We start from the raw sequence: 27,671 nt of genomic DNA on the forward strand, positions 1-27,671 counted from the left end.
TTTATTTTGTAATGATTTGTTAATGGTTTTCGAAGATGAGGGTTTGTCAAATAACCTGTCCATTTTGGCATCTGCCTAATTTGGCTAGCTCACCCATGTGACAGATGAATTTGTGCCAGAAATACCATAGAGTTTGATTGGATGCCCAGCCTTTGACTTCACAACAAAAAATATGGGAAGTTTTCCCCTGCTGGCCACCACGACCCTGTCTGAACAGACTGATGACCCATTTTTGGTTGATCATGCCACCATAACCCACGTCTACATCATTTCTCACAAATCTCTGTGAATCCTTGAGAAGAATGTGACTAGCAAAATACCCCCAGTTTGTTATATGTTGTGTACTACAGCTTTTGTTTCACTAATTGCAAATAAACTGTCCCCTAAGGAATTTTAATCTGTTGTACAAAGTCCAGGGACTTAACAGTGCTTTCTGTTTCAAAATGAAAGTCAGGAAGATTCAGTGTTGGCTGAAGTCTGATATTACAGCTAAGTTTAAAGGAAAATCTCAGCATATAATGCTGCAGACTACAGTCAAAGCGAAACTGGAAAATTCAATTTTTGTGGTTGAATGACATTAAAATGCAATGAATATTAACATGATTCAGCAACATTGCACATTCAAGTTCAAAAGTGTCTCCAGCTTTCTGTGGTAAACAGACAGGGATAAAGCAAGATTTTAATCTGTCTGACACAAAAGAGTTTGGTAAAAAAATATGAGTAATATTAATAATAAACTATTTGTGCTTTTCCAAAGTATGAAGAATAAACTGTGGAGGGGAGTTCAAAACACACACAGATGCATTCGCACACTTTTTCCTCATGTCTGGCCAAGAAGAAAGACCTCACTCAAAAACCAACCTTGTATACCTTAAACTAGATTCACATCCAGAAAGCAATAAAGCCTTGAAATTTTCCCTTTCATGTAGAAAACAGCTGCATTTCAGAAAGTGTTTTTAACCAGATAGCTTATCTCTATAATACTCCTGTGAATGTTCTTCTAAGAATCAATTCAAATTTGAATTGCCATCTCTCTGGGTTCCCTTAGCCAGTGTTTTTTTTTTTTTTTTTTACATTATCACAGTCATAACTGAGATACTTGTTGTCATAGCAGCATTCATTGCTAATGTAAACCTATCTGACTTGCTCTCCAGACAATCCTCATTAAGGGCTAGTGATGCTAGAGACAAGTTTAAAAAAATTGCTGAGGCTGTTGATCTGGTCCAATAGACCGAAGCTGTCTTTGATGATCAGGCTAGGTTAGGTCATGTCTATTAGCAGCCCAGACCCTCCCTTGGACATTGCTTTGAGATCACAGCAATTATATGCAATGCTATCTTAGCAACCTTGAGATCACAGGAAACTGTTCACTCATTCTAAAATCCAAGACTGGAGCTGCGCTGCAATTTTACCCTCAATATTAACTTTTTGTTTACACTCACAAATTTTAAAAAATAAGATTATAGAAACAAGCTTTATTATACAGCAGTTGAAATCAGAGCGTGGTTCCTTATAACTGTGAATGTGTGTGTGTGCGTGTGTGTGTGTGTGTGTGTGTGTGTGTGTGTGAGAGAGAGAGAGAGAGAGAGAGAGAGAGAGAGAGAGAGAGAGAGAGAGAGAGAGAGAGAGAGAGAGAGAGAGGCGCTCAGGAGTAGTTTTCACATTATGACTGCGTAGACGATGAACAAAAAAACTAAAAAGAAAACCGGACACTTCTCATTAGTGTTTGACTGCGCTTCGTGTGCCATGGGAATACTGACGGGAGCATCTTTTGAGATTAATGGACATTGTGCAAAATGATGGCAGCGGTTCATAAACTGAGACAGCACTCAAGCAGCATTTCATACAGAACTTTTTGAAGTCGGCTAAATCAGTGCTAAATACTGACGCATGGAAAGTTAGTGGCTTTTTTGGACTGTGCGTAAAAGCGCAATTTCTAATGCGAGTTGTTTTGCTGGATGTACTGTACTATATCGTTTTTAAAAATTGGTTTTACTTTAAGTCATGGCACTATACTATGTTTTTATATTTACTCTATCGACTATATTTTTTCCTGGAAATATTTCTGGAGCAGGAACTTACGCACGATACACTCAACATGTGGATCAAAGTCAGTCTCTACCAGCTGGATCTAAAGTGACCAGTAGACATAGGTAAGATTTGAACTCAAGAGTTTATCATTAAAGGGTTTTCATACTTGCCAATAATAGGATTGAGAATGTTATTAATAATGAACATTAATTGAGTAAAATAAAATTCTGCCTGTTTATAAATGGCTATTAATTGGATGCTGGCCAGCTTGGTGTTGGATGGGCTTTTCCCAGGTCACATTTTGCATTAATGTGAAATTTGTGAGACATATGCTAACATGAATAAAACGGTGAAAGTGGCCTTAATATTCGAAGAGATAGATTATACACTACATAAATGTTCGTCGGGTAACCTAAAAATGTGCCTAATGTGGTAACATGGTTTTATCAGAGCCAGAAATATAATGACTGAATCAACCTGGCTACTTAAGCAAATGAAAGTCATGTTTAAAAGTCAGGTAGAAATGGTTTCTTAAATTGACACTTTTTTTTACAGTGTGCATATTGTTTAGCAATGCAATTCAGTGTCATTAAACCTGTTACACATACAAATCAATTGTGAGCATGTGTGGTGTGTGAAACAGCACTTTGGATTGGGGGTTAAAGAAATAGCATCAGTTTTCATTTGTCTGATCCTCAAAATTGGGTCAATATTGCCAGTGCTAACAAACATTCAGACAAGCTTTTTAGGATCACATTGTGCCACGCATGCCTTTTATTTAAATTCAGCTGTTGTAATTTTGAGCTCATAATGATAGAACTCGAAAGATTGTCAATAAGTCTATTAAGAAAGCAAGGAGCCAAGTGAGCTACTGTTGGACTGGTCTGCCCTTTTTTGGCTTTACTGAGCAGGAGTCAATGCATGTGCAATGGGACTGTGGCCAGTTTTTTTTTCTTCTTTTTTTTTTCCTTTTTTGTTGTTGACTGTAGCCAGTTGTGAAGACCTTAAGTGCACTTATCCTGGCACTAGCACAGCCAAGTGGAGTAGAGAGGTTCTGCAATGTTTGGGAAAGAATGTGTTTGCCCTTGGCACAACTTTTTAAGGCTGTCTGTTTGAACTAGGTTTTGTTTTTACAGATGTGTGAAATATTATACAACTTGTGGTAGCCGAAAACCTTTTTATGTGTGTTCCACTATCTTGAATGGTCACAGCTGCATGCGTTAGAATTTTTGATTGAGTTGTGCTGTGTCTTGCATGCTACATTTTGCCTCATAAACAGCTGGTATGTACAGTGCCAGATGCTTTCTCCGTGTCAGGTGCCAGTAAAATTAACCTTTTTTACCAAGCAATCTGTTGTGAAGCTGTTTCTTAAAAACAGATGTGTGATGAATGTAAGATGCATTAATTGCTCCCCATAACGTTAATTTTACTGGCATACTTTTCTTCAAAGGGCAGAAGTCTGAATATGTGACATGTATTTAAAATTACCTAATATAAATTGGCTTTTTATGTATTTATTTGGCTTATCTTGTAATGTCACAATCTTAAACATGATAACACTGATGACATTTTTGTGCTGCTTGAAGTCTCCGAAAACTTATTATGATGACAAACAATTTTGTTAGCTTCATCCTTGATGTAGTGTATGCAAAAATGTTTTGCTTGATGAGAGTATGTGTAAGCATCCAAACAGTCTCACAAAACAGTTTGCTGAGCTCAGCTTTCATGTTTTTTTTGTTTTTTTCAAAGCGGAAATAGACACTTTCTTACATCTAAACCATAATTGCAAACATTTGTGAAATTGGATAGAAGAAGTAAATTGGATACGGGAGCAATGTAGGGACACTGACCGAGCCAGTACTAATACTTTGGACAGACATTTTTTCATTTTAAACTTGGTTCTATTATCAATTCCTGTGGTTCTGAATTGTGCACATTATCCTCCTGAGACCCGAGCATGACTGCTGTGTGCATTTTCCATTTTCCTTTTTGATTTGTCACTAGTAGCACCTAATAAACATGCAAAAAAGAAAAAAAAAATTGAGTAAATAGTTTTCCTAAAATGTATGGCAAAATATGTGGACAGCAGGACTAAGTTGTGAAATTTTAAGTTATAGCAAGCTATAGAATGTCATATTTTTTAAAAATCAAATAGTTTATTTTGTTTCCAGGACTGTTGGTTTTTCATGTTTTTGAGACGTTACAGATATTAAATCAGAAGTTAGCATAATTCATTTTCTGATTCAAAGTAATGGCCAGCATCATCCAATCACTGTAAACCATATTAAAATAAAGTTATACATTATACATTCTGAATCTATGTACTGATTACCATTGTCCCATGTCTGCCAAACACGTTGAGTGGTCCAGACTTCATCTGCAGCCTGAAACTGAACTTTTGATAGGACATTTGGATTGAATGCACTGCATAGAGAGCTATAGGATGTTCCCTTGCCTCCTAATTAGGGAATGACTTAACCTCCAGTGTTCTGTCTGTCTGCACTGGTCTCAGAACAGTTCAAAATACACCTTATTTTCATCCTAACTCCATAAAAAGCCTCTGAAAGCAACATTGTTGGATGAACACATTGATTCAATTATCCTTTTTAAGACAAAGATGTGCTAAAGTGCACATTAGTGTACATTTTGTATATCAGCGCGGCGCTTCGCAATTAGAATAAATCGCTCACATTTTTAAAATGGCATATCAGAATAAACTACAGACTCTAATCTTTTGACTCAAACCGGTTTCGATGTAAAATTTTAATTAGATGTAGTTTTGTTGGCATTTCTTCCGAAGACAAACCCTGCTGTGGTTGGCGCCATATTGTTTGGTCACATGAATCCGTGCTCAAAAGTTTAACCCTTTACACATGGAATCAGACCAGCACAGAATCTCCTGAACTGAGATCAGTCGGTTTAAATGAATTGAAATTACAGATTGCGTATAGCGAAGTCAAAATACAAACATCCACGCATGTGTGCGCGGGGTCACACGAGGTTAAACCTGAATTGTTGAAATGCTGGTCTGATTCCATGTGAAAAAGTATGTAAATAGGGTTAGTGGAAGAAAACAGTGAGAGCTTCAAAAGGGTGGATCTGACCTGTAGGTTAGATCTTTGAAATGTAGGGTCCCCCACAATGTGCATGGTGGTTACTGCCCTGGCTAAACATTGCTTTACTGTTTCTGTATATGACTATTCTTACAGTCATCTCTGTCCAAGCTCTGTTTCTGCTTGACATGTTGAAGCGATGCTACATTCCTTGCCAAACTGGGTTCTGTGGATTTTTCCCTGTCAAGGGAAAGTGTCTATATTCAGCCCCTTCAAATGGGATTGTCTTTTAGTCTGAGGGGCACAGGCCTCACGTTGTAACTTGGCACTTTCGTCTGGGCCTTCCTGTTTATGTGGACAAATAGTACATTTTATTTTCGTAAAAGATTATATGCAGGCAGGTGCCTCCTTATTGCTGCCTGGTTTAAAAAAAAAAGTTTTTCAGGGAGAGCTCTATTCAAAATTTTGATTTCAGTCTAACTTAACAACCATTCTTTGTTAATTACCCAGTGGTGAGAATACTTTGTACGAGAATGCTGTTGGAATTGGAATTAATTCTTAAAGCTGAAGTGTGTAATTTTTTAGATGTTAAAAATTCATTCTCCCACCCCAGCTTAACATGCATAGACAGCTACAATCAAGCCATTCATGGGCTGATTTCTCCAAACACAGTAAACAATGTGGCTCTGTGGCGAGACATCACTCTGTTTCATTGTGCATCCTGACCAGGGGTGCGTTTCTCAAAACCATAGTTAGCTAACTATGGTCACAAGTTCCATCATTACCAACATAGTGCAACGATTTGATGTTTCCTGAAACCATAGTTCCAATGAAGATTCGCAAACAGCATCACAAATTTGTGTGGTTGGAACTGCAGCTCTCCACCTGTGGTTAGATGGAAAGTTCCTTGTTAGTTTGTCTCTGTAGACATCATTTCACTTCGCTGAGGCTTCTGTATCTTTTATTCCATATACTGTATAACTTTCATTCTGTCAAGACTTTGACAACCTTTGCATGCCTAAAGTAAACGACTTACTCCGGCGTAACTAGCTAGTTAATTTCTCTAATGATGCATCATACTATGCTGGTTAAGCAGTGAGTTACGTAGTTGTTCTGGAAATGCACCCCAGTCTGACACAGCAGGATTGGTTCAACCAATGGCGTGAGTTTGGGGCAGGACTACTATCTGTTTGTCCAACCAATGGAAGAATGGTGGGGTGTTCGAGAAACATGTTATGCCATTATGTTTGCAATTCCGTTTGGTGATGCTAGTGGCACAGAAATTACACACTTAAACTTTAAGAATGATCTTGTACTGAAGCAAAATGGACTGTGTGTACATGTGATACAAAGAAGCCACTGTGACTCCAAGGTTTTTTGTTTACTTTTGATCTCTCAAACTTTATAAAGCTGAGAACCACACTGCTATTTCCTGTTTTCTAAGTTCCATGAGCTTGAGTATTATGGGGGGGGATCAGTCTTCAAATCTCATTCACTTTCACACATAAAACAAAATAAAATTAAAATAATGACAATCTACACAAGAACCAATGTGCGCAATTTCTTTTCCTCTGCCTTTTCTCCTGCCTTTTCTCCTACCGTAGCATGTCTTTTGCGCAGCTCTCATCCATGGTGTCAGGTGTGATTTCAGCTCTTATGTAAAGAAGCTGATCTCATGCCAGTTTCAAATGGGTGAAGAGGTGAATTAACTCTTAAATTTTGGTCTGTTCCTCACACAACACACTATATGGCTTCAGAAGAATTTGAATGTCAGTATTACTGGATGAGGAATTTAAAAATACTTTTATAGAGACTGCTGAGGCTTATTTGCTTTCACAGTAAGAATCCTTGCAATTATCAGTTTTTATTAAAAATACCTAATGTAAAAATGTCTTCAATGAGACCGTTCTGATAGTTAAATGCGGATGAATGGAGGATTACATTTTTTTTTAATATTTATGTAACACATAAAATGTTCACAAAATAACAACCTAGTGACAAAAGTTATTTTATTTAGATCCTTTTTAGTATTTTTTTAACCTATTGTTCAGTTTTTAAATTGTATTTAAAAAACAAATCTTTTTTTCACAACATGAAGATGAAAGAAAATTTAGTTAAATCTAAAAAAAAAAAAATATAAAAAAAAAAAAAAAAAAAATATATATATATATATATATATATATATATATATATATATATATATATATATAATTTATTTATTTATTTTATTTTTTCAGGAAATACTTGAAAAAATTGAGAACCACTGCATTAATACATTCTGCTCTCCATAAGTACATCAAGAACTTTTCTCTTTTTTGATTAACGTTTAATTAATTAATTAATTCTAGCTGAATATACAGGTTGTGCCTACTTGGTCATATTTTCCATTGCCTTAAAAAGGTCATAAGTTGTGCATATACCTGTATGTTTGTAATAGCAAAATCATAATAATGTTAAACTCAAGTTCTCTTTTGATCACATCCCTCACCCCAAATTACAGTGCATTCAAATAATTAACAATGTTGCACAAACAAAAAAATGTTTATTTTTCATGACGCATTATGAAGACTTTATTGATTATTAAAATCCACAGAGAAGCACACAAATTTATGCTCCAGATCTCATCTGAGACTGAGTGTGTAGAGTTTGAAAGCACAGTTATCCGTGGTGAACTTGTGTACTCTCAGTGTCCGGGCCCCATTTGTTTGTATGTGAGACAGCACTTGCAGTTGATGTATTGAGACATTCCTGTCTCAGCAGTGCTCATGATAACGAATGATTAACCAGGCTCAATGAGTTATTGTGATAAACCAGCAGCTTTGGATTCTCGCCTGGTTTCCATCCCATCTAAACTAGCTCTATGCAAAAAATAGCACCACTTATAACTCTAATCAGAAAATATTTTTTAAATCATCCAACACCCAGTGAAGTTGGGGAAACTTTTTTTTTTTTTTTTTTTGGTAAATGCATTATTCATTATGAGGTGCTTATTCTAAATACTGTCTAATGTATGCCCAGTGCCCTTTTTCCCTGCCTATATCCAGACAGCTGTAGACCTCTGAACAGGATGGGGATATTCCCCCCTCATTCTCTCACATGTTGGGCAGATGTCAAAAAACTGACAAAAAAGTGTCTAGTATATTCTGAACTAAGCAACAAAAACCTTGCTAAATGCTTGCACCAATGTGAAGTTTCTTGGTTGTTATGCTTAGAGGAGAGTTTGGGGTTTAATTGCAGACTAAACTTTAATTGTGACTTTTAAATTTCATTCTTATTTTATCAGAGGTTAGCATCGATGAAATTGACTAAAATGAAGACAGAAAACTTCTAACTTCTCTTCTACCATTTGAAATGAAATCTTAAAGGAATAGTTCACCCAAAAATTTAAATTCAGTAATTTTTTACTCACTTATGTTGTTCCCAACCTAAATGAATTTCTTCTGTGGAACCAAAAATATGTTTCCCCTTCTGTCACTCACTCGACGTTGTGTCGATGTAGTGACACTAGGGGTCACTCTTGAGAGCCCCGAACACCTCAGATCTTTGAGAAAAGGCCAGTGAGAATTGGCGAGTGGAATTTGCATGCCACTCACCCGGACATACGGGTATAAAAGCAGCTGGCTTGCAACCACTCATTCAGATTTTTTCTTCGGAGCTGAGCGGTTGTACTATCAGCGAGCTGAATACTACTGCTGTTCCATTCACCTCTTAAGAAGCGTATGTTGTTGGATATATGGCGCATTTCCAGCGGCTTTCTCTCCTTCTGCACGACGAGTGCAGATTTCGCCCCGGGCGCTTCGACAGCGCTAAAAGAGTGTATATTCTTGCTAAAGAGTATATTTTTTATATTAGAGTACACACATTGATGTTGAACGTCTTTTTAAAGATGCGTCTTTATAAAGACGTGTCTTTATAAAGATGCCTTTCCGTCTTTGTGTGATTCCTGGATGTGGTCGCTATCTCTCTGCTTCCGACGGCCACGAGCGCTAACTCACGTAACTGGGCAGCGATCACACTGAGGCAGCATTCGTGGATGGTTCATGTTCTCATTGCGAGAATATGACCATGGCAAAGTTGCGGTCGCGGCTTTCCTTCTTTTGGGGGAAAGCTACTCTAGCCGCCCCCCCCCCCGCGCCTCGCCTTTTACCTCCGGATACGAGGCCGGCCCGGCTGGTGCTGGAGGCAATTTGGGGGCTTCAATGGGCACGGCTCCGCCGGGTAAATCCCCGCAGACCTCCCATTCCCCAGCACGCTCGTTTGCCCCCGGCGAGTTCCGAGAGGAGACCAGCTCGCCCCAGGGCCAGCTTAGTGTCCCTTTCGGAGCTCCGGAGCGGGATGAGTGCTCGATCGCTACATCGTGTGTTGGGTTGGAGTGGAACCACCCTTCCTGAGCCCTCGCGGCTAGATGATTGGTTCCTGGGTTCAGGGCGCCACTCATAGCCATGCCCCCCAGTCCCTTTTTTCCCGGGAGTGCACGACGAGCTGACGAGGTCGTGGAGGGCACCTTTTTCTGCCCGAAACCGACCTCCCAGCTCGTCCACTCTCACTACCCTCGATGGCGGGGTGGCCCATGGGTATACGGAGGTCCCTCAGGTGTGCTTTGCCTGCAAAGCGCAGCCACCTGGTGGGATCGCCCGGCACTCCCTTCCAAGGTCTGTAGGACGACGTCGTCGATAAACGGCAAAAGCCTACAGCGCCGCTGGTCAGGCTGCTTCTGCCCTGCATGCCATGGCCCTCCTGCAAGTTCACCAGTCCAAGGCACTAAAGGAACTGCACGTGGGTAGTCCTGATCCCGATGTGATGCAGGAGCTGCGAGCACTCGGGCAGGCGATGTCCACCCTCGTGGTCCAGGAACGCCACCTGTGGCTGAATATGGTCGAGATGAGGGACGCGGACAAGGTTCGCTTTCTCAACGCCCCTATCTCCCAGATCGGCCTATTCGGCGACACTGTCGAGGACTTCGCCCAGCAGTTCTCGGCGGTGAGGAAGCAGACGGAGGCTATACAACACATCTTGCCCCTGCGCGGCTCAAGATCCCATATCCCGTCTGCTCGCCGAGGGCGTCCCCCTGCGGTGGCGAAAGCCCAGTCAGCTCTGCCTCAGCCCGAGCCCAGTTCTCAGCCCCAGCTTAGAGCCCCCCCGCAGGAAGCTGACACCCCCCACATCACGGGCCGGTACGAGGACCCGGAAGGCTCCTAAGCGCCCCTGAGACGGACGACCCAGGGAGCATGATGTCTGCTGCAAACCCGGAGCTGGTATCCAGACCACTCCATCCCCCGGTGGAGGGCCGGGAGTTAAAACTTGGTTTCCTTTTCTTTTATGTTCGCCGCACCCTGAACGGGCTGCGGTACCCACATTCTCAAAAGAGCAGTTTCCTCACTCCCTGGGTCACATAGCCAATGTTTATGACTGCAGTTATCACGGCAACCGGGCACTGAGCACCTGCGACTTAGACGTCTTCACACGTCCGGTTGCACCACAGGCACACCCATGGCCAGGTGGTTGTGACATACTACGAGGACGGTCAAAAAGTCCCTCCTCCCCCGTTGCCAACCCCCCCAACGCCGGATACATGGAGCAAGGTAAGTGCTTCGAGGGTCCCCTCAGCGCAGCCACGAGTTCGAGACGCAGCGAGGTTCCTCGACGTGACATCCCCTGCTCCCTCCTGCCGCCAGGCCTCATTCACAGGTACGTTAAACATGATCGTCCCCTTAGTGCCCCTCGCCTGGAGCTTGGACGCGTAGCTAGCACTTTCCAAACCGTCGCGGTGGTTGGCCGGGACCATCCGACTCGGCTACATGATTCAGTTCGCCAGGCGCCTGCCCTGGTTCAGCGGCGTCCGCTTCACTACGGTGAAGGGCGAGAACGCCGCCACCTTGCGTGTGGAGATTGCGACCCTTCTGCGCAAGGGCACGATAGAGCCTGTCCCTCCAGCTGAGAGGAAGAAAGGGTTTTACAGGCGGTGAGTTCTGAACCGGGTCTTGCACAGACTCCCGTTCAAGATGCTGACGCCAAAGCACATTTTGGCGTGTGTCCGGCATCAAGATTGGTTTGCGGCGGTAGACCTGAAGGATGCGTACTTTCACATCTCGGTTCTACCTCGACACAGACCTTTCCTACGGTTTGCTTTCGACGGCCGGGTGTATCAGTACGAGGTCCTCCCCTTCGGCCTGTCCCTGTCCCCTCGTGTCTTCACAAAAGTCGCAGAGGCAGCTCTTTCCCCATTAAGGGAAGTGGGTGTCCGCATACTCAACTACTTCGACGACTGGCTGATTCTAGCTCACTCTCGAGAGTTGCTATGTGCACATAGGGACCTCGTGCTCAGGCACCTCAGCCGGCTAGGGTTTCGGGTCAACTGGGAAAAGAGCAAGCTCTGCCCGGTTCAAGCATCTCTTTTCGGCATGGAGTTAGACTCAGTCTCGATGATAGCGTGCCTCACGAGCGAGCGCGTGCGGTCGGTGCTGATCTGCCTGAGTCGTTCAAGCAGAGAACAGCGGTTCCACTGAAACACTTTCAGAGGCTCCTGGGGCATATGGCATCCTCGGCACTGGTCACACCACTAGGGTTGATGCATATGAGACCGCTTCAGCACTGGCTTCAGATTCGAGTCCTGATATGGGCATGGCACTACATATGGCCATCACGCCGATCTGCCGCCAATTGTTCAGCCCTTGGACCTTGCATTTGTACGGGCAGGAGTTCCCCTACAGCGAGTGTCCAGGCGCATCGTCATTACGACAGATGCCTCCAAGCGAGGCTGGGGCACCGTGTGCAACGGGCACACAGCAGCTGGCTCCTGGACAGGACCGCGACTGTGTTGGCACATCAGCTGCCTCGAGTTGATGGCAGTATTGCTCGCCCTGCGAAGACTTTTGCCATTGATCTGGGGCAAGCATGTGTTGGTCCGGACGGACCACGCCCAGACCTCTGGAAACTCCATGTCTGGCCCTTGGATGGGATGTGGAAGACCTAAGTGGCCTACCACCAGCAGTGGTAGACACGATCACTCCCTCCACGTGGCAGCTTTATACCCTGAAGTGGCATTGGTTCGCGAATTGGTGTTCTTCCCGAACTGAAGACCCTCAGAGATGCACAGTCGGGTCAGTGCTTTCCTTCCTGCAGGAGAGGCTGGAGGAACAGCTGTCCCCCTCCACCTTGAAGGTGTATGTGGCCGCCATAGCGGCACACCACGATACAGTGGATGGTAAGTCCTTAGGGAAGCACGACCTGATCATCATGTTCCTGAGAGGCACCCAGAGGCTGAATCCTCCTAGGCCACACCTGTTCCCCTCATGGGATCTCTCTGTGGTCCTCCTGAGCCTTTGCGGAGCCCCCTTTGAGCCGCTAGAGTCAGTCGAGTTGAAAGCCCTCTCCTTGAAGATGGCCCTCCTGATTGTGCTCACCTCCATCAAGAGGGTCGGGGACCTGCAAGCGTTCTCTGTCAGCGATACCTGCCTGGAGTTCGGTCCAGGTGACTCTCAGGTAATCCTGAGACCCCGGCTGGGCTATGTGCACAAGGTTCCCACAACCCCCTTCAGGGATCAGGTGGTGAACCTGCAAGCGCTGCCCCAGGAGGAGGCAGACCCAGCCCTGTCATTGCTGTGTCCAGTGCGTACTTTGCGCATCTACTTGGATCGCACGCAGAGCTTTAGACGCTCTGAGCAGCTCTTTGTCTGCTTTGGCGGACAGCGGAAAGGGAACGCTGTCTCCAAACAGAGGCTTGCCCACTGGATCGTGGATGCCATCGCTATGGCATACCAGGCCCAGGCCATGCCCGCCCCTTCGGGAATACGAGCACACTCCACAAGGAGTCTGGCATCCTCATGGGCACTGGCCCATGGCACCTCTCTAGCAGACATCTGCAGGGCAGCGGGCTGGGTGACACCCAATGCCTTCGTGAGATTTTACAATCTCCGGGTTAAGCCGGTTTCGTCCTGTGTTCTGTCAGGTACGAACAGATACGTTCGGGAATACGGACAGCTGGCCGGGTGTATCGCTTGCGTATAGTGCCTTTCCCCTCCAAAGGGGCGAAGATTTGCGCTTCTTTTCCCATGTGAGTTCACAAACCCGTGAATCCTGGATGTCCTTCCTCCCTAGCCCTGTGGCTCATGAATTCAGCAGAGGAATTCACAACCGGAACCATTACGTGTGCTAATATGCCCTTACTGACGTAGGTGCTCCACAGGTGCCGGTTACTCCGGTAACCCCCTGTGAAGTATTTTCCACAGTATGTTCTCCCTGTCGGCAGACCTGCGTCTCCCTTCGACAGAGCTCTCTCTGTCCCGGTCGCCGTGTTTGTAGAGCTCCTCCCCTTTCAGGCAGGACCTACCACCACGCCTCTTCCATGTGCGGCTCTGAGCCCAAATGACGTGCTTGCCACGTTACCTCCCCTCCGGGCAGGATATGGTCTCTGCGGTCCCTGCACCGGCAGTCCACGTAACATGGTTCAGTTAGTTGTGGCATTTCGTATAGGGACCCCTAGTGTCACTACATCGACACAATGTCGAGTGAGTGACAGAAGGGGAAGTCTCGGTTACTGTCATAACCTCCGTTCCCTGATGGAGGGAACGAGACATTGTGTTCCCTCGCCACAATGCTGTACTACCCGCTGAAATGGCCTGGACCCTGTCTCGGCTCCTAAGCACAAAACCTGAATGAGTGGTTGCGAGCCAGCTCCTTTTATACCCGTATGTCCGGGGGAGTGGCATGCAAAATCCACTCTCCAATTCTCATTGGCCTTTTCTCAAAGATCTGAGGTGTTCGGGCTCTCAAGAGCGACCCCTAGTGTCACTACATCAACACAATTTCTCGTTCCCTCCATCAGGGAAAGGAGGTTACGACAGTAACCGAGACGATATTTTGAAGAATCTTTTCAATATGACATCAGTTCATCATGACCACTCCAGAAATTATTTTTAAAAATGCTATGAAAGTCCATATGACTGGTGAACTACATTCCAAGTCTTCCAAAGCCATACTATAAGTAATTATTAATTGAAAATCTTCCCCTTCAGTGAGCTGTTAATTCGAGAGCCACTGTGACAAGATTATTGAGTCTGTGATTTTAACTCGAGAACCAGATCAAACAGTTCATTGTAAAGAACCGGCTCGATTTGTTCATGATTTGTTTCAGTTTGGGGTGAACTATTCTTTTAATAAGTATAGCTTGCCAATGCTTTGGTTATATACACCAACAGGAACTGGTGTGCCTACGTAGTGACGCGGACTGTAAGCTGTGTAATGGAAGATGGCATAGAGACCTATGTGAAACCTGAATACCAGCGCTGTGCTTGGGGCCAATGTTCTCATGTGGTTTTGTAAGTATTTATGCGCTTAAAACAACCAAATTGCATTTGATTTACTCTTGGTCGCCACTTGATATTATGATTGTGTCAAACTAGCTAAGTTTGGCCCATGTCCCTCTCTTTACGGCACGCATGTCCACCAGAACTATGTGTGGAATGGGATGGGAGAGGAGTTGAGAATCCACAGAAATATGTCTCTTAAAGACATTGTCTATGAGACATGAACAAGACTGGATTCAACAGGCTCAGGAAAAGGGATGTTTTATCTGTTAAAGTGCCAAAAAGTAATGTTGTTGTTGTACTCATTGTTTGGTAGCGAACACATTTTCAGTTGCATGTCCAAGATGAAGTGCCCCTATTTCTTGGATCACAATAAATCTCAAATTTATCCTAGAGCTTCAAAGAAAGCCTTATTAGAAAGCCCTCTATGAAATACAGAAGCCACATCATAAGTAAGTATGGGGTATTAACAATGTTCTAACAATAACAAGTGCACTAGAAAAATGAGTAAGACTTACAAAAAGCTTGCAAGAACAAAATAAACATTTCCAATGATTTTAATGTCATTACATTTATTTGTATTGAGAGCTTTGACTGAATAAAATAACAAAAACAAGCCCAGAAACAACAGCTCAAAGAAAGGAGAACAAGCCTTTATTTTTTATTGCTGGCCTAGCAGAGTTCTGACCTTTTGAAAGGTGATACATAGCCAAGAATATGAATGGAACAGGACAAATATTTTCTGTCTGCTACTTGAGCAGTAGCATTAGAGACTCTTTGGTTAATCTTGAAAGATGATTAAATTAAAACCGATGGCTTTAACTGACAATTGCAAAAAAAAAAAAAAAAAAAAGTACTACACTGGAAAAGTACACATATTTTAAACTTAAAGGGATAGTTCACCCAAAATGAAAATGCTGTCATAATTTACTCACCCTCTCGTTGTGCTAAACCTGCATGAGTTCCTTTCTTCCATGGAACACAAAAGGAGATGTTACGCATAATGTTTAGCATTAGTCACCATTAACTTTCATTGGATTTTCTATTTTTTTATTTTTACATACAATAAAAATGTGAACGGGGACTGATGCAAAAGTTCTGCCATCTCCTTTTGTATTTCACAGAAGAAAGTCATATAGATTTGAAACAACATGAGGGTGAGTAAATGACATAATTTTCATTTTAGAGTGATTATTTTTTGGAACATTACACATATAGTTCCTATTCATTTAGTTTTATGATATAAAACCTCTTGTTAGAACTGAATATTATGAAATACCTCACACCACAGGTATCGGACTTACAGAAAACCAAGGTACAAGGTTGCCTATAAAATGGTGACAGAGTTGGAATGGAAGTGTTGTCATGGCTATTCAGGAGAAGATTGCAGTGATGGCCTTGGTGGGTCCTCTGTCACACAGGTCAACACAGGCAGACCTACTTCTACATCTGGGTCTAACAAAGGACATGGACAAAGTGGGGAAGCAGGTATGGCATAACACAAAAAAAAATACTTGAATGAAATGTTCCAGGAGTAATACAAGTTAAGCTCAATCAATAGCATTTGCATTATGATGTTGATTACCACAGAAAACATATAAAGGGGTCAAGAAATGCAATTTTTTATAATTGTATTATCTTCCCTGAGGTCTACTGATAATGTTATAGTGGTGATGTGGGCATGGCCGAACGACGTCTGTGGAGAGCGAGGCTGGGAGTGGAAGAGCGGTAAGGATTGACACCTGTGGAAAATCATGCGGTAAGGATTGCCACCTGTGGTAAATCACTTCCCACAGGTGTCAATCCTTACCGCTCTTCCTCTCCCGGCCTCGCTCTCCACAGATGTAGCTCGGCCACATCACCAGTTATAAAGCTTTTTTGCACAAAAACAGTCATAATTTAGTAATATATGATAATTTTCCACCCTGTTTTTGGCCCTCAATCTGAAATGCTCGGTTTTGGCCTAAGCGCCTCCTTAAAACTTTAACGTAAATACCCACTGTTGTGAATGGCTTACATTGTGCAGCCCCTCAAATTCAGCCATATTTTTCCCTCAACATTCTGCAATTTCAGGGTTTACACATAACGTAATTCCAACACATTGCATCTGAATATATTAAACTTTTCATCTCAAGCACAGCAGCGCTACAAACTATCAAACAGTTTTTAACTGCCCCATTCTTCAATAACATTTCCTTTGCAAAGCTTGAATCATATGACTGGTTCACAAAGAATCCACACTGATGAGCCAAAAAAAACAAACAAAAAAAAAACGCACACACACATAGTCCAAAGCACAGTGAAATGATGCACACATATACTGTAGGAGCACTGAGGCGCACATTTCTGAAAACAAACTAAAGAAATGGTTAAAGACGTCCATCTAGTTCATGTTTTCATACACCAACAATTAAAAATAGCACAGATGTGCAAAAGAATGCATCCATGATGCGTTTGTGTTCAAAACAACAAGAGTCAGAGCAGCTGAATGAAAGAGAATGGTCCCTTTTCAGAGTTGTAAATTGATATTGCGTCTTTTAAAAGCAACGAGACACATGACAGCGGTCAAAGAGTCTGTTTAGTTCATGTTTATATACAAAATAATTCAAAATAGTCCAGATGGGTCCCCTTTGGTGTTCAGGAATAGTCTGCCACACAAGGCCTGCTCTCTCTGAGCGCCAGTGGGAGGGGCCAAGTATGCGATGACATATGTTGTGGGATATGCAAATACAAATGAGCAATGTCTCGTGATGTCACAAACTGACAGATTTCAAAATGAGACATTTCAGCAGGGTGGTAACTATAAATGCTCTTTTTAGACTGGGCAGGAAGTTTTGAGTTCTTTGAGTTCAGTTACCTCTTATATGTCTAAATATGAAGGAAAATTTGATTCTCCATTTCATGACTCCTTTAAACGTGTCCCTTGTCTAAAATCATGGTTACAGTAGAACACTAACAATGGAAGTGAATGGGGCCAGACCATAAACGTTCAAATATATTGTTTCAGAAGTATAGCCATAAGATGCAAACGTTAAACATATTAACATGATTTTACTGTATATGTAATCAAATCTCTGTTCAACATGATTTTAGTGTGATAAAATCCCGTTTATCAGCGATATGTTGTCATGACAACAAAGTTGTAAAATTGGATATGTTAACTAAAATCATGTTAACATGTATAATGTTTACATGTTGTGGCTATACTTTTGAAACAATGTGTATTTTAATTTTTATAGACTGGCCTCATTCACTTCCATTGTAACTGGAATTACCTTTAACAGCAATTTCAGATTTTTTAAATAAAATAAACAAGGGATGAAACAAAATGATATTTTTTGGTAATCAACTTTATTTTACAAATGCTGTTGATTGAGCTTAACTTGAACTGAAGCCGCAAAATTCCCTTAAAGCAAGAAGATGAAAACAATTATGAATTTTCCTCAATAAATGTTAAAGTTATAGTTCAGCCAAAAATAAAACATTCTGTCATCATTTTCTGAACCTCAAAACTTTATGACGTTCTTTCCTATGTGGAACACAAAAGGAGAAGTTAGGCAGACAACCTCAGTCACCATTTACCTTCATTGCATCCTTTTTCCATACAATGAAAGTTAATGGTGACTGAGGTTCTCAATGACATTCTGCCTAATGTCTCCTCTGTGTTCCATAGAGGAAAGTCATACAGGTTTGGAACAACATGAGGGAGACTAATTGAGGACTGAATTTTCAAAATTCTACATATATTGAAACAGTGATCAATTTCCTTTGTAGGGAGAGGTGACAGTGACAAAATTAGACAACTTGAGGAACAGGTTCAGAGCTTGAATAAAGACCTTCACAACCTCCAGTCCACTTTACACAATATGAATAAGAAAATACATGAAGAGTCCCGAAGGGAAGGCGTTAGTGGTGGAAACAATCTGGCTGATGCTGCCCAGCCAGGAATGAGGGAGACCATCCACAGCATCCAAACCAAACTGGATATGCTGGACAACATGACACAGGTCCATGACAAGACCCTCATCACCATCAACAACCACCTTGTGAGTGGTAATGGAAATGGAAACGAGTTAGACAGTCGCTATGGCACCTTGAAAGAGGAGATTCTCAGGGAACTGGAAAGGAGGGTTACGCTGTCCTGCTCAGCCTGCCAAACTGGAGTTGAGGGCATACAGGGACAACAGCAAGAAGACCGAGAGAGGATCCGAGCTCTGGAGAAGCACATCAGTGTGATGGAACAGCACCACCGACAAACTGTAGAGATGCTTGAGAGGGAACTATCACGTTCTCAGAGTTGCTGTGATTCATTGACTGATCTAAACAGGAGGGTTGGTGCCATGGACAGAAAGGTGAGTTCCACTGCAGAGGCGTATGATATTATTAGAGGACGTCTTGAGAAAGAGTTGAGAGGAACAGGTGGAAATGGAGGCCGGGGAAAAGCATTCGATGAAAAGATGAACAGTCGTCTTAAAGACCTGGAGAGAAGACTGAATGGGACTGTTAGAAAAACAGAGCAAAAATGCTCCCTAACTGAGACAAGTATGAAGGAGTTTGTCCAGCGAGAGATCAATCAGATCAAGAACTCTGTCCTCAGTCGAAATAATGATCACGGTCATAGAATATCTACTACAGAGAGAGATGTCCAAGTCTTGAGGGATTCTGTCAATGATCACAAAAATAATCTTGAAAGGTTGGGAAACAAAACATCCGATCTCGACAGCAGGCTTAAATCGACAATTAATTTGTGCACTGAGACATGCAGTCCAAAATGGAGTGAGACAGAAGATACAGTGAAAAGCCTGGAATGGAAAGTCATTGCCAATGAAGAGGACATTAAGACATTTGAAACCAAGTTGAAGGACTTAAGTGTGTCTGGTGACTCCTTAATGAACCGTATTTTAGATCTAAGTCATGATGTTGAAAAAATAAAGGATTTTACAGGGGACAATGGAGAGCACATCAACAAAATTGTCATAGATGTGGAGAATCTGGGACGTGATTGTAGTGTTTGCAGTTCAATAGATGGTGAACTTCATAAGATAAGAAACATAACTAGCAATGTTTTTAACACATTCCAGCGAGAAATTGCTGACTTGCGCAAAAAAGTAGACTCGGATGAATATGCTTGCTCGCAAGTATGCTCAAATCTGCAGGAGGAAGTGGGTAAACTCAAAGAAGAAGTTGAGAAATGCACAGGGCAATGCAAGATTAGCATGATCGACCATCAGAGTAAAATAGATGATCAAAATAAAATAACTCGCAAACTTGGCAAAGACCTCAAGTCCATTCAGGGTGAGCTCACAAGGGTAATCCAAACATTCAACTCCATCAATGACACTGTGACAAGTCTCAGTAACACCATGAATAGGCACAACAACATTATTTCTGATCTTGGTACGTCTAAGGACAAAATCAACTCTGAGTTAGATCAGATCCAAGAGGATTTGAACAAGCACATAAAAGACAGTAAAGGGAACTTTGATGATATTGGGCATGATATCAGTAGCTTTAACAGCAACGTGATGATCGAAATAGGTGAATGCAAGCATTCTCGAGATGGGCTGGAGAAGAGGCTCTTGAAAATGGAGGGTGTCTGCAGCAGACTGGATTCATTGTCAGAGAACCTTCAGAGGATCAAAGAGGGCTTGAGCAAGCATGTCTCTGGGCTGTGGACATGTGTCAGTGGGCTAAACTCCACAGTGATCTCTCATGGTGAAGCTATCAACAGCATTCAGAACACTCACATAGAGAACATTCATGGCATGATGAACAACCTCAACTCTTCAATACTACATGTTCTCAAGGAGTTCCAGACCTTCACTGAACAGGACTTTACTGGTAAGTTCTTATTAGATGTTTGGCTCAAACATTACCCAGATCTTTTCACGTGTACAATACATTTAAATCAGTTAAATTAAAATTTGTATTTTGTGTCATAAAAATATTTTATAACTAATCTCAGTATGGGTAAAAATATGTATAAATGTATAAATTACATATTATGCAATGTATATGATCAGTTTGATGACAGTAATAACAAGTCTACAATTTTTGGGGGAATAGTACATTTTCAGATGTCTTTGAATGTAATGTCCTTTGGACCAATCCTCAGGACCTCCTGGGCTACCTGGTTCAAAAGGAGAGATAGGATCCAAGGGGCCACCAGGGCCAAGAGGACCTCCAGGCCGTGAAGGACCACAAGGGAAAGTAGGGCCAATCGGACCCCCAGGTAAATACATGAAATTCTAGGTATGTAAAGTTTGTCAAGACAAACTTGGATGTTGGCTTGACAAAGGCTTGTCTAAAAAATTTTTTTAAGTTTGATGGTTATGCAGACATTACAGTAAGACAAACAGCCAGCTAGCTAGATAGTCAGACAGTCACATAAATGGAGAGAGAGAGAACAACTGAACTGGCCTTTTGTGGATTTGTTTACTTTTGATGTTTTGGAGAGTTGCTCTGCACCCAAAATTGAGTACTGTTATAGTACAGTATGTACTCTGTTTGATGAGGGATGCACTTCTCGCTGGTAAAAAAAAAGTACTTTCTTTAGGTATGCATGCAAGTAGTATTAATAGGTTCTGGACATATTTTATCTGGGGACGTGGGTTTTGACCTGTGACCGGAATATATGATGTAATATCAACAACCACGAAAATAATCTACTCTGGTTTTGTTAATAAAGCACCATTTAAGCACAAGGAACAAATTCTTGGTACATACTGTATATCACTAACAGTTGAAAAGAGCCGTCCGACTTGCGGTTGACCTCCGTTCTTTTAAATCCAGCGTTCTGAACTTGACGTCTCAGCTCCCGAGGGTTTATTGGATTGTAAAGTGTCCAGTTGATGCACACTTCAGAATCTCGCCGGAAATAGAAGGTCACCTGGGTATTTCTTGAATTAATGAGCATTCTGTTGGCCTTTTTGAACATTTCATCAATGTAAATCTATGGGATTATTTGATGTTTGATTGTAAGTCTGATCAGTAAAAAAATAAAAAAAAAAAAAAAAAGACATAACACATTAAATCAGAACAGTTTAAGGTATGTACCAAGTTTGGTGGATATAGCTTGAAAGCTCTTGGAGGAGTTACACATTTTGAGTTTTCCAAGTTTGTGCAGTAAAAATATGTTGGCTTGACAAAATAATACAAATAATATACAAAGTTCCCATGGTCATGGAAAACCTGGAAATATCAGGGAATTTTTTTATTCATATTTCCAGGTCTGGAAAAGTCATGGAAATTGATAAAATCCTATAAGTGAGGGAAATTTCTATAGTGAATATACTGTATATTCTTTTCTAGTCTTCCTCTGCTCTAAAATATTTCATTAGCTAGATAAAGTTCTTGTGTAGAGTAAAACTTGCTTTCAAGCCAATTAATATTTCTAATATCTAATATTTCTATGTCTCCTATATAGGCCTCAGAGGTGAACAAGGTCAGTATTTCCAGTGTTCCATTTCCCCCAAAGTACATTGTATTATGCAATAGCAAATTTCAGTGCTATATTTTACGGCTTATATTATCTACTATCACTGCTATGACTAATACAATTACTACTACTGAAAATATTGTAAATATTTGGTTTCCTTGCTAACCAGGACCTCCTGGAGAGGATGCCAATGTCCCAAGACTATCTTTCTCAGCAGCACTCACACGACCACAAGCTAATGCAGGCACTATTTTCTTCAACAAGGTCTTGGTCAATGAAGGAAATGTATACAACCCTGATACAGGTATGTTAGTGAAAATATGCTGTATGTAAATTTAGGATTCCTGTTAATTTGTTTAGGCTGTATGTAATGCTTATGGCGACACTCTTAATCATAAGTTCTCTCCCATATGTATTTTGACAGGTATGTTCACTGCACCAGTAAATGGGCGATACTTTTTCAGTGCCGTCCTGACCGGTCACAAGAATGTAAAGATTGAGGCAGTCCTGTCTAAATCCAATTATGGTATTGCTCGTGGAGATTCAGCTGGCTATCAGCCTGAGGGTCTAGAGAAACCCATGGCTGAAGCGAAACACACTCCAGGTTCCTTGGTCCTCTTCAATATCATACTCCCCCTGCAGGAGGGAGATACTGTGTGCATTGACCTAGTCACAGGTAAACTTGCCCACTCTGTGGAGCCCCTTACAATCTTCAGTGGCATGTTACTCTACGAGGACACAGACATATTATAAGAACCATCGAAGGAGATGTCAGGTGTAAAAAGTAGTATCTGGACAACTGGTGAAAATCCTATTCAGAGACTTTTTTAATGAGCAATTTTACATATTTTTCAGTGAAGAAAGAATGTGAAATATATTTTCTGTTATCAGAACAATGGACTGAGATTTTTTTATATGGTTACATTTTGTACATTTATTCTTGTCATGAAGGACAGATCATATTCATTTATATGAAGAGCACAAATGCAATTTATTTTTGTTAACAGCACCACACCGATAAGGACATTATTCCCTTCTCACCTTGAGGCATTCACCACTATGCTTGGTCACTATAATACACCTTAAGAATAAATTGCAAACCATAATTCATACTTCAAAAGAAGAGAGAGACAGTGGGCAAATGTAGATCTGTTCAAGATACTGTGGTGTGGTTTCATTTTAAAATTAGATGAGTTTACATTCTCAAAGGTTCCATTCAGGGGTTTATTTCTCCTTGAGATGAATGCCATAAATATCACACATGATCTTTTCTATTATTCCCCATTTCCTCTCAGTGTTATTCTTTCATATTTGTGGCACATTTTCTACACTTACAGTAACCTCCAAATTTGGAAAAGTATCTATAAAAGGATGAGCACAAATAAAGCAGGCTGTGCAGTAAAGGAACAGTTTTAGACGTTCCAGAGGCTATAGATCAAGAAGCCTCTCTAACCCATGCTTTTGTGACTATTCCAAAGAAAACCATCAAAGTTGTTTAAGCTAGATGCAAAATGATTCCATTCTGGCAAGCTTTTTGTCTTTGGATTTTTATTTTCTCCCTTCTCACTGCAGATTTTCTCTAAATGGACTAATCTTAACAACTCAAATGTATTTTAACAGTCAGAAATGCATTTGTGTGACCTGAGCTGTCTTGGTGGTCTATGCCTGCTTGATGTTTTCTTTAATACAAGGGATTAAAAAGGACTTTGCATTGAAGAGTGTAGCACTGTGAGACCAAACACTGACCATTCAGTCCATTTCAACCTTCAAAAGAGAGGAATTCCTTAAAAGGTCTTGATAAATGTTACTTCACAATGTTTCATTTTGCAGTAAGCCAGCCAATTTGCTTGATTTGGAATTGGGACCAGATTACATCAGCTGGCCATTCATAACCTGAACTTCACATTCACAACCGATAGTTTCATGCCCTCTTTACCTCTCATCACTAGCATTACTATGCAGTATTATAATACAGCAAATAAACTATTTGACTATTACACTATCCAAAGTCCTCATAATTGTTTCAGCCCATACTTTTTTATTGATCACTAATTTACTCAAAGTACTCAGAGCATTGAATATACAATATAATTGCAATGGTGTTTTTAAATAAAAATATTTAATTTTACACAGCTTTCATTTTTTAGTAGAGATTATTTTCCTCTTAACAGCCAAACCATCACTCAGCTAGATTTTTAAATTGTCTTGAGTGGTGCTTGCCTATGCAAAAGTTGCTGCCACGATACTAGAGTATAGTGGATGGTTTAAGCACATTGCTTTGCGGTTGCGAGGATGTTATGTGTAGCTGCTTACAGGCCCAAGAACCCACAAGTATGATATTCTGGTCCCTAGATATGGCTCGGGTCCCTCCTTAAATACAAGTCTATGTTTTTTTCACCCGTTTCACTGTCCAACAAGCAAAGCTGTAGCACATTGCATGTTGCACAAACGCTGAGGGTTGAGTTACGTGCCAAGGTTTATGCTGCCTTCACATGTTTTCAGAATTATCGTTAATATGAGTTTAACACTCTGAAGTTACACAAGAATGACCCCTCAAGTCGTAATTACGACTGAGAAACTATGAGATAATTTTGATAGCCGAGTTTCAAAATTGGGAGGAGTCGTAAACCATCAACATGGCGGAGGAGAGTACGGTTTCTGCAGTGAATGACAGGTTTGATTAATTTTTCTAATTATTATTTGCCTAATTATTAGCGCTTGCCATTTCAGCCATATTCATTTATGGATATCAACAAACATTTGATGCATGTTGTAAATTTTTACATCATGAAAATAGCTTGTATTAGACCAAAATTTGTATTATTGTCAGCAAGCTAACTAAATATGGTGTCTTAAAGTTCCTCAAGAAACATGTATGACTGAACCTGGCGTCATTCATGTTTCCTGTTCTTTCCGACAATAAAGCACTTGAACGCAACATACTCATAATTACCACTTATGAAGTGGAAAGTAGGATAATTCCGATAGCACATGTATCTGAGAAGCTCGTACCTCCGAAGTTGGGCATTCGTTACTACGGCATGTCATGCATTCAAGTGGGAGAATCACAACATCACAAACTCTGTTTTGAGGCAAAAAGTATTTGAAAATTGGACATAAAGACAAAGGTACAAAGCTGTTTACTTACCGTCTTTCATGAGGGCACAAACTACAATCCCATGAAGTATTGCGAATTATGTCATTGATTAAAAAATGATGGGAATATATAAAACTATTGATTTTAGGTTGTTGATTATAAGTAAAGAAACAATATATTTTACATTTATTGCAAAATTTTACGATATGTACAAATAAAGTATAGTTTAAGGGTGAAGTGAGACTGACTCACGTCATTCACAGTGAGTCGTGGGAGTGGCCGGTCATTCTGAGGCATGTTTCATGGGTTTCGTTGGCCATGGTTCTCTGATTGGTGGATCTTTCTATGCTGTACCAAGGGTAATGTAGTTGTTGACCATAAATTTAGCTATCAAACAGGATTTTTAAACAATGACGTTGAAATAACGCAGATGGATCGCTTCAACGGAAGCATCGATGAACAACCTCTTAGCTCACGGTAGGTCTGTATTTAAAGGTTTATAAGTTATTGTTGAAAATCTGTTTGTCTATGGGATAAATTAAGAGGATTTTTACTTCCCGAACCAGACTGCGCTCTATTATAAGCAATAGTAATAATGATGCTTGTCTTAGCTGAATTTTGTCCCCTATAATTATTGATTATTGTTGTGTTGTTAAAGTCATTAAAGCTGCTTGAAGTAATTTCAGCTCTGCTGCTAGATTTAGTCCCTGAATTTGCCACTAAATAGCAAATGAATAAATGTAAATTTCACCGCCCCCATCCCTTCAACACGCCCTCTCTCCAAAAACCAGCCTTCAAACGACATGTCAGCAAGGGCGTAGATTTGGCTTGAACATTGGCAGGTTGCAGCGTGAAGCATTTACATGTTTCCATTAATCATGTTATAAATAATAGGGGGGTTGTACTTGCTTGTTTTTATTATTGGGGGTGGGGGTTACCCCGCACATCCCCCCGGAATCTACGCCCCTGCATGTCAGCCAACCCGATGCCAGCACAAGCAGTGAGTGTTGTCTTATTGGCTAATAAACGCGGGCCGCTCCCTCGACTCTTTTTTTTTTTTTTTTTTGGTTGTTGTTTACAGAGCCTAGAGATGTCACATAGACAGGTGTGATTTCTCAGCACCACAATTTCAGTGATATCGGTCAGATAGTAGGGACAATTTACGCATAGTATTTAGCAAAAAAAAACCAAAAAAAAAACAAATCGCTTGCGGCAACGTACAATTTACGTAGCCCTCGCGCCATCTTGTGGACAATCGTAAATCTTCCACAAGATTTCTTGTAGAGGTTAAAACGTGCCCTCATTCTCAGAAGTATTGAGTGCGGTCAAAGGTGGTTACTGATTAAATTATTCATGTATTTGACTTAATGGTAAGAGAACCACATCCTATATGAGCATGGCGCGAGGAAGCCTCTCTTTGTGATAGATGTTTGCACTTACTCACACAACAGTACTCACGCTTAAAGACATCCCAGTGAAAGCCAATACGATGATTCACGACAGGCTACTCAACCACCGGTTAAGTGATATCTTAAAAGTGCGGTAATTCTACCTGACACAGCAACTAAATAAAGAAGAGGCGGGTACAGTAAGGCGGGAATTAACTTCTTGAAGGAGTTTTTTTGAGAGTCCATGGCCTTCTGTTGCCATAGAGACACGCAGAGAGCATAGAAAGAGACGCGGTGCCTGAAAACAATGTTGCACGTAACATTTACATGTTGATTTTAGGCATTATCGACAAAAGGTAAGTCTTAAATGGAATCTGTTTGTTGTTTGACAATGAATGTAGTTTTGTAAAACAGGTAAAAGTTCTATAAGCGCTTTTGAAGTTCCCAACTTAAAAATTCCTCTAGTTAAAATCCAATTAACATAACAAGTGAAATGCCTCCAGATAAGATCAAATCAAGTAGAATATTTATGGAACGGTGCAATTTGAATATTTGCAGGTACATGATGATGTCGTGCACTGTAGCTAAGGGTCGCCTTGAAGTTTTGCAGATATATCGGCTGCTTCAGTGTGTCCGGGCGGGAGATAAGCCGTACATAGAGAAGTTAATCAGCATGGGGGTTGATGACCTCATCAATATCACTGAACCGCGCGAGGGTAACGGTGTCCTGCACCTGGCATCGGTGGCCAACGACTCGGACATGCTGGAATTCCTCATAGTTCAAGGAGCCCGTCCAGACGTGCAGGACAGGAGAGGGCGGACGCCGCTGATGATGGCCGCAGAGCTCGGACACGACAGGATCGTGTCTCTCTTGGCCAAGAAGAACGCAGACATGAAACTTTTTGACAAAGAAGGGAAAGGTAATGTTATACATTTAATTTAGGATATAGTTTAATAGCCTAACTCTAATAACTTTCCCTCTTCTGCTAAACAAAATCAAAGATATTTTGAAGAAGGTGTTTTTGTCCATACAATGTAAGTCAAGGGGGTCCAAAACTTTCAAGCTCTAGAAAGTACATAAAGGCAGTTTAAAGGTATTCCATACGATTCGAGTGGTTTAATCCGTGTCTTCTAAAGCTATATGATCGTTTTGGGTGAGAAACGGATCAAAATTTGAGTCCTTATTCACTATATAGCCTGGTTGGCATGAGGGTAAGGGATTGGTCAACTATTATTTTAATTAGCAGTGAATAGTACTTTTGACAAATATGTTTAAAATGAAATCCACTCACATGGGATGAAGATACTAGTCATATTAGTGGCTTAGAAAAAGCTGTTTTGGTCTACATGAGGGCAGTG

General features: G+C 41.3%; 2 protein-coding genes across 8 annotated transcripts in view; both read left to right on the forward strand.

The window, feature by feature from the left end:
- The first annotated feature begins 1,623 nt into the window (after positions 1–1,623).
- On the forward strand, positions 1,624–23,829 carry LOC127409841 (EMILIN-1-like). 2 transcript variants are annotated; one of them, XM_051644719.1, is made up of 8 exons: positions 1,624–2,153; positions 14,282–14,401; positions 15,681–15,877; positions 18,164–20,230; positions 20,505–20,621; positions 21,816–21,833; positions 21,997–22,131; positions 22,252–23,829. In XM_051644719.1, the coding sequence occupies exons 1-8, from the start codon at positions 2,005–2,007 to the stop codon at positions 22,578–22,580; spliced, it is 3,132 nt and encodes a 1,043-aa protein (XP_051500679.1). In that variant the 5' UTR covers positions 1,624–2,004; the 3' UTR covers positions 22,581–23,829. The 2 variants fall into 2 exon arrangements, with proteins under 2 accessions (XP_051500679.1, XP_051500680.1); XM_051644720.1 differs by lacking the exon at positions 14,282–14,401.
- Positions 23,830–24,079: 250 nt separating this feature from the next.
- Positions 24,080–27,671, forward strand: part of LOC127409842 (ankyrin repeat and EF-hand domain-containing protein 1-like) — a 28,149-nt gene continuing 24,557 nt past the window's right edge. For all 6 annotated transcript variants that reach the window (XM_051644722.1, XM_051644723.1, XM_051644721.1 and 3 more), the window contains exon 1: positions 24,080–27,232. In XM_051644722.1, coding sequence (XP_051500682.1) covers positions 26,806–27,232 — 427 coding nt within the window. In that variant the 5' untranslated portion in view covers positions 24,080–26,805. The remainder of the gene's footprint in view (positions 27,233–27,671) is intronic.

This window comes from Myxocyprinus asiaticus, chromosome 19, assembly GCF_019703515.2.
Source record: "Myxocyprinus asiaticus isolate MX2 ecotype Aquarium Trade chromosome 19, UBuf_Myxa_2, whole genome shotgun sequence".
NCBI lineage: Eukaryota > Metazoa > Chordata > Actinopteri > Cypriniformes > Catostomidae > Myxocyprinus > Myxocyprinus asiaticus.